At 58.2% G+C, this 12,374-nt stretch overlaps 1 protein-coding gene across 1 annotated transcript in view; it reads left to right on the top strand.

Annotated features, from left to right (window-relative positions):
- The first annotated feature begins 217 nt into the window (after positions 1 to 217).
- Positions 218 to 12,374, top strand: part of NDUFA10 (NADH:ubiquinone oxidoreductase subunit A10) — a 29,081-nt gene continuing 16,924 nt past the window's right edge. The window contains exons 1-7 of the mRNA XM_039849753.1: positions 218 to 361; positions 3,242 to 3,413; positions 3,963 to 4,178; positions 6,329 to 6,415; positions 9,212 to 9,333; positions 11,119 to 11,198; positions 11,840 to 11,894. Of these exons, the coding sequence (XP_039705687.1) occupies positions 287 to 361; positions 3,242 to 3,413; positions 3,963 to 4,178; positions 6,329 to 6,415; positions 9,212 to 9,333; positions 11,119 to 11,198; positions 11,840 to 11,894 (807 nt within the window). The 5' untranslated portion in view covers positions 218 to 286. The remainder of the gene's footprint in view (positions 362 to 3,241; positions 3,414 to 3,962; positions 4,179 to 6,328; positions 6,416 to 9,211; positions 9,334 to 11,118; positions 11,199 to 11,839; positions 11,895 to 12,374) is intronic.

Below are 12,374 nucleotides of genomic sequence, written 5' to 3' on the forward strand. Positions count from 1 at the left end.
TTGAGGGACTCAATTCGGCCCACAACGAAGCGCGTGGTCGTGAGGCCTGAGCGCTCAGACGAGGAAAGCGCGGAGCACGGTCCCCGGGGCAGAGGCTCGGCGGGGCCGCGCGGCGGGAGGCGGCGCCCCGCGGGGTCACGCAGAGGTTCGGCAGCGCCGCGCCCCGCCGGGCTCCTGCGCCCGCCACCCGCCTTCCCGACAGGCGCCGCGCGGGCGCGCTCGCGTGACGTCACTGCTGCGCGCCCGCGTCCCCGCAGGTCCTTGAGCCGGCGCCGACCGCGGAGCCATGGCCTTGAGGCTGCTGAGTGCGGCGCGCGCGTCCGCGTCCTCGCGGGGCCTCGCGGCGGCGGCCGGGCGCGCGGTGAGGCGGGGACCGGGGCGGGGGCCGGGGCGGGGGCCGGGGCGGGGGCCGGGCGCTCTCGGGGGGCGCGCCCGCGCCGGGCTTCGGTGCCGCGGGGGCGCCGCGGCCTCCCCGGACCGCCGTGTCTGCGCTGCCAGCGGCCGCAGCGCCGTGGTCTGGGGGGCCGGGCCGCGCGGGCCACCCGGGCGCCGCCCTGCTGCCCTGAGCCGTGTGGCCGCTCTGCGCAGCCCGCCGGCCGCGGTGACCGGGAGCCTGAGGACAACCGTGCTGTGTGGCCCGCAGCATCATAGCCGCTTTGCTTGCCGGCGGCTGGAGCTGCGTTGCTGTCGCGTTGGAAAGGGACTTGACCTCTGCTCAGGTCGTTCCAGCGGTGGCCACTGGGAGATTTTCAGGTGGCTTCCGTGTCCCTGTGACATACTCCTGGGCGGGAGTGCGTGCGTACACCAAGCCGCGCGCAAAGCCACACGGGTCCGTGGTTCTGCGTGCAGCCGCCCGCAGTGGACGGAACAGGAGAGCACACGCGGGCCAGTCTGGCCTCCTTGCTGGCCTGAGCCCTCCCACTGCAGCGGCGGGAACCTGGCTCCCGCCATTGCTGTCCCTCTACTTAATCGCGTCCTTCCAGGATTTGGGTACGGTGTGGGGATTGCTACCGTTTACCGCTGTGGGAACTGCCTGTGTCTGAGACCCTTAGTCTTACAGTCACCACCGATTTCCCAGGCTCAGCACCTCCCGACCCCCTTCAGTGAGGGGGTTTCCTACATTTGTAACAGTTGTTTTTGTCACCTGCGTTCCATCCTGGCATCTCTCCACCTAAATGAGTTTTTAAAAATTTGCAAATATCGAGGTTCACTCTTTGTGCGGGAAAGTTCTGTGGGTTTTGACAAGTGCGTGGTGTCGCGCGTCCACCATCTGGTGCCATGCAAAGTGGTTTCACAGCCCTGAGCATGCCCCGGCCTCCACCTGGTCAGCCCTTCCTCTGCCCCCGCGTCCAGCCCCCATGTCCACCGGTCTCTCTGCCGCCTCTCGCGTTGCTTTTTCACACTAGCTCTTTGACTTAGGCGTATTTAAGATTCACTCCTGTCCTTTTGTGGCTTGATAACTCATTTCTTTTCATTGCCGTATAACGTCCCACCACGTTCCACCACGTTCCACCACGTTTATGTATCAGTTTATCCATTCAACTGGTGAAAGACATCTTGGCTGCTTCCAGTTTGTGATGATTATGAATAAAGCCGCTACAATATGTGTGCAGGTTTCTTTGTGGAAGTTGCTGGATTGTGTGGTAAGACCGTGTTGGGTTTAATAGGGAATTGCCGGCCATCTTCCAGAGTGGACCATTTTGCACCCCTCTGAAGGGGCATTCCTTTTGCTCTACATTCCCGCCAGCCCTTGGCATTGGCCATTATTGGGATTTTTAGCTATTCTTGGTAATAAGTGTATATGGGCTCTTTTGTTTTAACTTGCAGCTATCACGAATGATTTCGGGCATATACGTGTTCATAGGCTTTTTAGCCACTCTGTGTATCTTGTTCAAATCTTTTGCCCATTTTTTAGTTACATTGTTTTTTTTGCATTGAAACCTGTTTTTTTCCCCCCACCCTTCAGTATTCAAGACTGTAAGTCAAGCAAATCAAAGATGAAAATTGTTTTTCATATTTTATATTCTCTTTTTTATAAAATATTATGTTTGTGAGTACTTACTGTTTCATAATATGGACACACCTCTGTTAGCTCCTCCTCTGTTGTTGGACAGTAAGAGTTTCTACTTACATTTCTGATGTTACAAACTAGATCTTATTGAGCATCTTCATAGGTAAATCTTTGCACGAATCTGTGTGTGGTCCCTTAGGATAGATTCTTGATAGCCTGAGGCCCAGCGTCTATGTTACATTACCGTCGCAGTTTGGGATGGCTTTGTCCCATCCCAGCTCTCACTCTTCATTTAAAAAAATAAAGTATTTCTCAGTTCTATACATTAAGAAGTGTTTCCTTCCTGTTCGGAATTTTGTTTGCTTTCTGTCGCAAGATCGAACTTTTTTCATAAGGTTATTGGCTATTTTTATAGAATAAACTATGCATTTCTGTCCCGTTTTTCTTATTGGTCTGTACAACCTCTATGTGGAACTTTCCTCAGTTTTTGCCTTTCGATTGTGTTTTTTTCCTCTTTTTTGGGGGGGTAGATTCTTTGGGCTTTAATGCGGAAAGTAGATCGAGAATGTTGGAGACAGGAGATGAGGCAGGTGTTTGCATTGTAGGTGAGAGAGGCGAGGACGTCTCCAGAACCAGTGAGATGGGGTAGGGACGTGACGTGCTGCAGGGAGCTTTAAGGCGTAAGGTCAGTAGAATTTCGTGACTGATTGTGCAGTCGGAGGGAGCGGAGGCTGTCAAAGGCATCACCGTTGGCTGCGTTTTGCATGTTCGATTTCAGTTTTAGGCCCGTTAGCTCTCAGGACATGTAGATGGCGCTGGTTAAAGGCAGCGAGATAGTGAGGACGGCAGCCTGTACTAGACAGATGTTCTTCGCTGCTTTCCTCCCTGTCTCCCCTAACCCCCTTCTCTCTGCCTGCCTTTCTTCCATCCGTCCATCCATCCATCCATCCATCCAATTCGATTGAACACGATAAGCATACTCTGTTCCAGGAGCTGTTCCAGGCCCTGAGGATTATTTAGCAGCGAACAAAACTGTCCCCTGTCCTTAGGAGCTCACGTTTGGGGTGGGACAAGGAGACGGGGCATTAAACAAACAGGTGGTAGAGATGCAAGATGCAGGTGTCGGCATTTTTATAACTAGGGGTCTCCTCGGCGTTTTTACCCACCAGCCGCCAGTGCCCGCGGTCACCAGCGCTCACGGTGTGCTGTCGTGCCCGCCGTGTTTTTCAGGGAGGAGTTCATACAAGTGCGCAGTGCCAGCTGCAGCAGTACGGCCCTTTGGCGTTCATCCTTGGCGACAGGACGACCAAAAAGCTGACAGAACGCAGCAGAGTGATAACCGTCGATGGCAATATATGTTCCGGGAAGAGCAAGCTTGCGAAGGTGGTAGCGGAGAAGCTAGGTACGAACACTGTCGCGTGGCGTGACAGCTCTTCCTCGGATGGTTGCTTCTGGGAGTTTGATTTTACTTAAATGTGGACCAGGCAGAATCGGGCGTCAGGCAGATATTTCACATTTTTAAAAATACTTCTTGAAAAGCTGTTCGAACCTTTCACATTTGGAAAGTTAAAAAATTCATGCCATTGTCAGTTTGAATCCTGCCTTGGTGACGGAAGCGGAGCGTTGTCACGGGCGCTTCCCGAGGCCTCCGAGGCGGGGCTGTCACTGCGCTCCTTGCCCAGGACGCCAGCGCACCCCGTTTTGCAGGCACTTCTCGTGGGCACCTGCCCCTCGCACGCGGGCTTGGGGTCGTGGGCACCGCGGCGCGCACTGCCACCTTCGGCCGCCATGCTTGGCTTACACGCGTGTTTTGGACACGCTGACTTTGGTGTCTCATGTGCTCCGTTCACACCCACGAACGCGGGCGTGTGGGTCACTTTCCCCAGGTCGCCGGCCGGCCTTGGCTGCTGTTCATCCGCATCCCCTTTCACCTGGCCGTTTCTCCCCTCAGGCTTGAGGTACTTTCCTGAAGCCGGGATCCATTATGCGGACAGCACCACGGGGGACGGAAAGCCGCTCGACGTGGAGCTCAGTGGCAACTGCAGCTTGGAGAAGTTCTACGACGACCCGAAAAGCAACGACGGCAACAGTTACCGCCTGCAGTCCTGGCTGTACGCCAGCCGCCTCCTGCAGTACGCCGACGCCTTGGAGCACCTGCTGAGCACAGGTGCGGCGGCCTCGTCCCGGAGCTGTCGGGCGCGTTCTGCACTTGAACCCCGTTCTAGAGCTCGGCCGCTTAGGATTGCCGCTAGTGCGCTTGGCTTTCAGGGCGTTCGGCGAGGCGAGTTTTGTTTCCCCAGAACCTGCCTGATTGTTGTTTTGGAATAAAATGCACTTATTCCTATTTCATTTTTCACATGCTGGAGTGAGGCTTATGGATTATGTGGAATTTGGAGGAAAGAACCTCTGGATGCCTGGAAGGAAGTGGGCTCACACTCGCGAGGATGGGGCTGCGTGCCGTGCAGAGGTCGGGCCGTTGCTGCGGGCCCAGAGATGGACCGGAATTCACCATCCGTCCGCAGACACGGGCGAGGGAGGCGGAACGCGCCAGGCTGCACAGAAAGGGGCCGTGTGGCCCTGGAAGTTTCTGGTGGACGGAGGGAGGACATAGGACGGGAGCACAGGTTGTCCGCAGAGTGCAGAATGAGGTTGGAATCCAGGTGGGACTGTGTCCTGGGAACCAGTGTGGCTAAACACAGTCCCCAGCATGTCCTGGGAGGCAGATGCAGATGCATGGCCAGTACTGGGCCAAACTGGCCAAGCCAGGGCGGTTCACAGTTCTCGGGGAGAAGCAACTGGTGTGTGTGCATGCACGCGTGCGTGTAAGATTAGGTGATTTGTGCCAGCAATGTTACACAGCAGTGGTTGCCACAGCTGGTCAGCAGTTGGTTACGTGGTGAGCTCATTGATAGATGTCTCAGCTGCCACCTAGAGGTTCGGCTTCATGGGGCCTGGACTTGAGAACAAGAGTGTGTTTTTCACAAGGTCCCCAGGTGAGCGATGGAGCTTGGCTCAGCCTGCATTTGTAGCCCGGGGGGTCCCGGAGCACCACCCGTGCCACCGAGCGCAGGGCGATGTTTGCTCTTAAAGGGTCACAGAGGGCCTAGTTGTGGTCTTGCTTTTCCAACCTGTGTTAGTGATACTTTTTTCCTGTGGCCGTAAGCCCTGATTTTGGTTAGCGCTGCCCCTAAGAAACACCGCGGTCTGCCCGCAGATGTTCTGTATGGGATCTTGCTTGAGGAGCCCACGTGTTAACGTGTGGCCCAGCGCGTGGCTGGTGGTAACCATGACACTCGGCTCACTGGGCGTCTTTTTGGAGCATTGTTCAGCTCTGAGGACTCTCATTTCTTAGAACTAAAAGGAGACATTTGAAAGGAAAACTTAGTTCCTTTTGTCTTATACCGATGCACTCATTAGGTACTTACGGGCGCCCACTGTGTGCGCGGTGTTCTGGGAGCTGGCGTCTTCCAGGAGGTAGAGCCCCACACCCCGGGGCTCACGTGTTAATTGGGGAGATCAGCGGAGATGCAGGGTGGTCGGTGGTGAGTGGTGAGTGCGGAGAGCAGGGCTGGGGCCGCTCGTGGGTGAGGAGGTCCGGGGGCCTCTACCCAGGCACAGCAGGGCCGAGTGCGGGGAGACCGTCGGGGTCCCCTGGGGACCAGCACAAGCTTCTCTGTGTGCTGTGGTGACAGTCCGGAGTGGCTGGGAGTGGATGGGGCTGAGTCAGAGAAGTGGCCAGAGAGGGGGTTGGCTCGTTGGTTTTCTTTCTGAAGGAGAGGAGGCCACCAGGAGGCTTCCGCGGGGCAGCGACAGGGTCCGGCCTCAGTCTGGAAGGGCCCTCTGCCTGGGGGTGGCCGGGGCAGGAAGGACGTGGGGACTGGCCGTGGTAGAGGTGAGGGGCCTCGTGCTGAGAGGGTGACGCGGGACTTGCGTAGAATGCTGGAGAGAGCTGATGCTTTGCTGGCGAGTGGCACATGGGGGCCGAGGGGAGCCGTGGGCGACCCTGGGTCACACTGAGTGGCTGCGGCAGGAGCAGGATGGCTGTGGTCATTGGCGGGAAACCCGTGGTCTAACAAGACACCGCCATGCTGGGGGTGCGTCTGCCGTAGCTGACGGGATGACGCGGGATGTTACAACGTCCAAACCGAAAAGCGCGGCAGGTTTGGAACCGGTTCCCCGCTTAGCAGCACATGCACGTCCTTTGGAAAGATGTGGAATTGTGAATAACGTCTCTCCCCGCTTTCTAAAACCTAATTACTGTTTCCAGTGCTTTGATGGTTGTGTCTTATTTTGTGCATGTTCCCTGCTGTGAAACAGGACAGGGCGTCGTGCTGGAACGCTCCATCTTCAGCGACTTCGTCTTCGTGGAGGCCATGTACAGCCAGCACTTCATCCGGAAGCAGTGTGAGTCCTCGCGTGGCGCGGCCTGGGCGCAGTCAGCTCCGTGACGGCTGCGGCGGACTCGCCTCGGGTGTCCCAGGCCGCGTGTGCTAAATGCCGTTACTCACAAAGTTTCCACGGGTTGCGGGGGGGTCCTTCACCCTCTTTTCCTCCTGACATCGCATCCTGTGAAAGTGGGGTGGGTCCTGGATCCTCGAGCACACAGCTTGACCCCCGCTGCCAGCCAGAGTCCCCGGGAGACCTCCCCTGGCTCTGTTCACCTGGCGAGGTACCCAAGCTGCTTCCCTCCGGTCGATAGAGTTAACGCCACTCAACACCCCAGGCCCCAGCGCGTGGCCTTGCGTGGAATCAGGGCGTCTTGTATGTCATGCACCTAGTGACAGCATGACCTCCATCCTTTGCTTCCCCCTGACACAGATGGTCAGGTGCTTTTGGGGACAGTGGCTCTGTGTTGGGGCATTGTTGAAAGTCTGACATGTGGCAGATGGACAGAAATAAAGCCCTCCTGGTTAAAGGTCACATGACCTGGAGGACTGACAGACCAGGGTGTCCGTGACGAGGAGTGTGCTGGGGCAGCGCTGTGGACAGGCGGGTGACATCCCCCGGTGCTGGGCTGGCTGGAGCCACGGGCAGCCACGTGTGGAGGGCGGCGCAGGTGTCACTGCCTGACGAATGGGGACCGGAGCGAGCCGCTGTGCGTGGGGGGCGAGGCCTCTGCCGGTGGTGGGTTCACACGCCCTGCTGCTTGGGGGCCCACAGCCCTTTCTCTGCCACTGTGTCCCCCTTGCTAGAGGGGAGGCACTAGACCATTCTGAGCAGCATGTGAGGTTGGTCAGCCGGTGTCTACCAAGTGCGGGTGCCGCGCGGGGTGCCAGGGGTGTGAAGGTGGCAGATGAGGCTCACGCTGGGCTGCCGTGCGGGGAGGGGCTGCGGTAAAGCCACGGGACGGTTTGTTGCAGCATGACACGCTCGCGGTTCCCTCAGCGTTACCCTGGGTGCGGGGAGAGCACGCGGGATGCCCGGCCAGCCGCGGGGCTGCCGCAGGGCCAGCGAGGCAGCGGGCGCAGGGGGAGGGGCGGGGCCTTGGCCAGGACCCGGGTTTCTCCTGAGGCCTGAGAGCCCCTGGCGGTTCGGGCACGGGGCGTGGGCTTGGCTTGCGCTGCTCTGTCCGGGGCTGTCCGGTGAGGGCGCATTGGCAGTGGGCGCGCCAGGCGGACCTGAGACATGGCAGACGTGCACGAGGCTAGGGGTGGTCGGCTCTGTGGGAGAGTAGGGAGAGGATGAGGGGACCGCCCCGCGTGTGGGCGTGCGGGGAGCTGGCGCTGTCGGCAGGTCCGGAGATCTGGAGGCCTGGTCTGGGCTGGAGACGGGTTTTTGGGGAGTCAGCGCTCACAGTGGAAGCGCTTGTCCTGGCAGAGCCCACGGAGGATGGTGAAACCTGAGGCCAGCCCCGTGCAGGGTCGCCCACTGCGGATCGAAGCTGAGTGGTCACAGGTGCACACAGCCCGAGGAGGAGGCAGTGGGCAGTGCCACGCGAGTGTATGGGATCTAGTGTGACGAGAATTGAGCAGTGACCTTTAGGAGGCTGGTGACTTTAGCGAGAGCCATTCCGATGTTGGTTTGGGGGAAGAGAGATTAAGGGTAGGTGACATACAACGAGGTGGAATGTTGCCTAAGGAACAGGAAGGGAGTGACATGGACACCTGGAGGAGGGGGCGGGGGAAGGGCGAGTCCCTGGTGGTGGGGAGACGGGCCTGCTTGTGGTGGCAGACAGGAGGCCCTGGGAGGCCGAGCGTCTGCTGAGTGCACAGGTGTGTCCCGCTGTTCCGAGCAGCGGGCGGCCTCCACAGGGAGCCCGAGTCGTCCACTCTGGTGACACTGGCGTGGCCTTCTTTCCCAGTCCTCCGCCCACAGCCTTGCTGACCGCGGATCAAAGGCCCGTCCCGAATGGCCTCTAAAGCGGAAGTCACCAGGAGTGGCCACCTGAATGTTTTCTTTAGCGCAGAATCGTCTTTCTGTGGATCTTGGTGTGGCCACCCAGGTCTGTTGCTTCTGGAAGCCTCCCCCACGTGGCGATCCGCACACCGGTTTCTTGCCATTGCTCCCGTGGCGGTTTCACTCCCGGGGCCAAGAGTGTGTTCCCGGGTTCTGCTGACGTGGCCGCGTTTCCAGCACATGAGGGGGCGGAGTCTCCGGGAGAACGGCGGGGCGCCCTTGGGTGTCACAGTCCTCATGGGGTCGCTGACCGTGTGACACGTTCTCTACGATGGTCACTAAGGTGGGGCCCTCAGCTGCTTCAGTTTTGTTCTCTGTCGCTCAGTCTGCTTCCGTGGCTGGTCTGGTGGCCGGTCAGATTCCCCGAGGTGCAGTGAGTGCGGGTGGACGCAGCTCGGCAGCGTTTCAGTTGAGTTATTGAAGAACAGAGCGCATGAAAGGCCCGCTGCTCCCCGGAGAGGCTTGGACTCTCATCTGTTACCATGACGAGGAGTAGACACACAGGGCTGTCCGCAGTGTGTCCCGCTCCCCCGGGAGGAGAGGCCGCCCCCGGCTGGGCCCTCCCAGCCGGGCCCTGTGTCCTGGTGCTGCCTCAAGCGAGCCGCCAGTTTCTCCGGGCCCACGGGGCTCCCGCGAGTGCCGGGCACCGGCAGTGACATCACAGGTCGCTTGGGCAGCCAGTGCTGACGGCTGTGACCGGGATGTGGCTCTGGGACGTGTGCCCTTCCGCGGGAAAGAGAAGCACGTTTCGGACGTGCGTGTGCGGATGGTCGGCTGACGGCCAGCGCTGCTTATGTGCGCCAGGTGTGAACCACTACTACGAGGTGAAGAAGGTCACCATCCGGGAGTACCTGCCCCCCCACGTGGTCATCTACGTCGATGTGCCCGTTCCAGAGCTCCAGAGCCGGATTCAGAAGAAGGGAGACGTAAGTCGGCTTTTGAGGGGAAGGCCGGTCTCCTGCTGTGGCCCGTGGTTTTCTCGCAGCCCGACGCTCAGCAGTGACGCGTACCGTCGGCTGCCGTAAACGACTCACGGGCCTCACGGGGCGGGTGGCACACAGCGGGTCCCCCTGAGCGAGCGGACGCTTACCGGTGGGCTGAAGGAAGCCTCTGGTCAGCCACCGCTCGACATTAGCGCTCCTCGGTCCCTCGTGCCGGCCACTGTGTCACCCAGCCCCTCCTGTGAGGGCGGGCGAGTGCCCTGGAAGAACCCACTGTTCTCCGGCGGGGACTTCCGGCCGGCGTCTCCCTGCGAGTGGAAACCGGCCCTGCTGTGCTTCCCATCCCGGGCTCTGCGCTTCCTGCCGGCCGGTTCTGGACCAGCAGAGCGCGGTCTGCACACGCGCCCCTTTATTGCCGTGGCCTTGGTCAGGCTCAGCGAGGTGCCCAGACCTCGCGTTTTGCTTTCCCACGGTTCTGCAGGCGTGACGGGGGGTGCAGGGACAAAGGGGTCCCTTCGCCAAACGAGACAAGTTCTTGTTTGGAAAGGCCGCTCCCACACAGGGCTCTTCCCGGGATGAGGATGGGGAGCTGCCTGTGTGTTCGTCCGGGTGCTCAGTGGTCACCTGCCAGCTGGGTTCCGCCCAGGGCAGCAGAGGGGCCAGTCGCCTGCCCTGCTGCCGCCAGGTCCCGAGGCCGCAGTGCCGTCCTCCCCGCAGCCGGAAGCCCGCCGCGACGCCCGGCTCCGGCTCCCTGCCCGTCTGTGCCCTTTGTTGGCCAGGAGTGTGCTCTTCAGGGCGATGTGCAGTTCAGACTTCTGAGAACATCCCATCGAGTGGCAACAGGAGGGAAGTGCAAGTCGAAATAGTTAGCTGTCACTCGGTGGAGCAGTTCTGAACGCCTTTGCTGGCCACAGTGACGCTTATTGGAAAACAGAGACACATTCAGAATTCTCTAGATGACTCTTTTGTTGTCCGGGATAATAATATTTCAAAAGCAATTTGAGATCCAAGTTACAACTATCAACTTTTTAATTTTTCCAAGAAAGGTCTTGAAGACTATCACCAGCTAAAATTACCACCGCATGTAAGAAAAGGGGACATTTTACCCAAACGACATGATGTCATTAAGTGTGTGCTCTTATTCTGGTGGGGGAGACCAGTGGTAAGCAAGGAAATAAATAAGGGGCACATCGAGCAGGTGAATGCCTTGAAGAAGAGAAGACAGCGCAAGATAATATAACTTGACCTTTAGCATTGCTAAACGGGAAGAGGTTTAAACATTGCAACTGCCACTCATAACTGGAGTTTAAATTTCTGAAATCGCTTAGCAAACTTCAGATGACGAAGGGCGGGAGGGAGGGGTGGAGAGAGTGGGCACAGTGGGGGAGGGCTGGAGAGTGCTGCAGATGGACGGGGGCCCGGCCAGCTGCCCCTCAGCTGTCCCCCACTGTCTGCAGCTGCCCTCAGGCACGCGGGGGAGCAGGAAAGGCAGGCGTGGCCACTGCGCAGGGTCCTTTCTGCTCCTGTGCACGCGTCCGTCGGGGCCCATGGGAGAGGGCGTGCCGTGCGTTGTCCTGGGCGGACGCGGGGGCTCACTGCAGTAGGGGAGCTCTGCGTGGCCAAGGCCCTTCTGTCCCCGCAGTCCCTGCAGCACCCCGCCCGGGACTCGTTCTCAGGAAACACTGTTCGTTGGTGGTGGTCGCGTTTTGCACGAGCTCTGCCGTGAGGAGCGTCTGAACGGTTCTCCCCTTGTGTTTCTGCTGCGTTTAGCCACACGAGATGAAGGTCTCCGCCGCCTACCTTCAGGCCATCGAGAATGCCTACAAGAAAACCTTCCTCCCTGAGATGAGGTGGGCCAAGTGCATGACCTGCTGGCGGGCGCGCGTCACACACGTCACACACGTCACACGCAGTGCCTCAAGCCCCAGCCCCCAGGGGCGGGCTCACCTGCTACAGCGGGCGCTGTCTGTGATGTTTTGATCTAATGTTTGCAAGCAGCACACACTTCAGTTTAATTTGGTGGGTGGGTGGGTTTTTTGGAGTGTGTGCACGTGCACACGCGCGTGCGCAACACTACCACTTGGCTGCTGTCTGTGCACACGTCTTGGTTAGGCCCTGTACTACTTTGTATTTGCCTGTGATAAGTGCTGTATCTGGAGATGGTTTGCTTAGCAGTGGAAGTGACCTGTGTGCCTTGTCCCCTATAGACACTGGTGGCTCTGGTCTCTCACGCCCATGGGGTAGGGGACAGCCAGCAAGCCAGGAAATAGAAGTGCCGTCATCACCGTCTGGTCACGAGCACATTTCTGCTTGTAACTTGTCTTCCTTAACCAGGAAGCCACGTGAGCCAGTCTGTGCTCGGCATGTCACCCGGTTCAGGAGCATGACATGTTAGTGTTTGTAGTGGGAGACAATAATGTAATCTATCCATTTGTACGTTAACGTAAGCTTGGGAAATTTATATTGAATTTCATCTTGCTTTTTCTTACAGTGAAAAATGCGAAGTCTTAGTGTATAGTGCGAATGAAGCTCAAGATGCGGAGAAGGTAAGAAAGTGGCTGAAAAGTTTGCGATTATTCTTAAATTTGAGTCACATGTCAGGTTGTCACGAATCAGATAATCCGTTCAGTGCCCACTGGTCGGAGAAATGTCTCTGTTTTGCGATCTAGGAGAAGTTCCGCGCCGGCCATCACTCTCCCTGGTCGTCACTGTGACTTCCTTTGAGACAATGCAGTTTCTGTGAACGTGAAATTGTGGAATGGTGACGATGCCAGGACCCCAGCGTGTCCGCAGCAGTGTTTTTATTGTGCAGATGGTAAAATTAGCAGTAATTAGGTGCATTTCCCCGAATCGGTAGGTGCGTTTTGTAAAAATTCAAGTCAGTCTCAGTGCAGTTAGTGAATAATAGCCAAAAAGAAAAATTTGAAAAAGAGCACCATGGGAACATTGGCCCTCCCACGTCCCAGAACGTGGCACAGAATCGTGGTGACGAAAGTGCCGTGGGAGGTTGAGAATAGGTCAGTGGA

This window comes from Pteropus medius, unplaced genomic scaffold, assembly GCF_902729225.1.
Source record: "Pteropus medius unplaced genomic scaffold, Ma_sr-lr_union100, whole genome shotgun sequence".
NCBI classification, from domain to species: Eukaryota; Metazoa; Chordata; class Mammalia; order Chiroptera; family Pteropodidae; genus Pteropus; species Pteropus medius.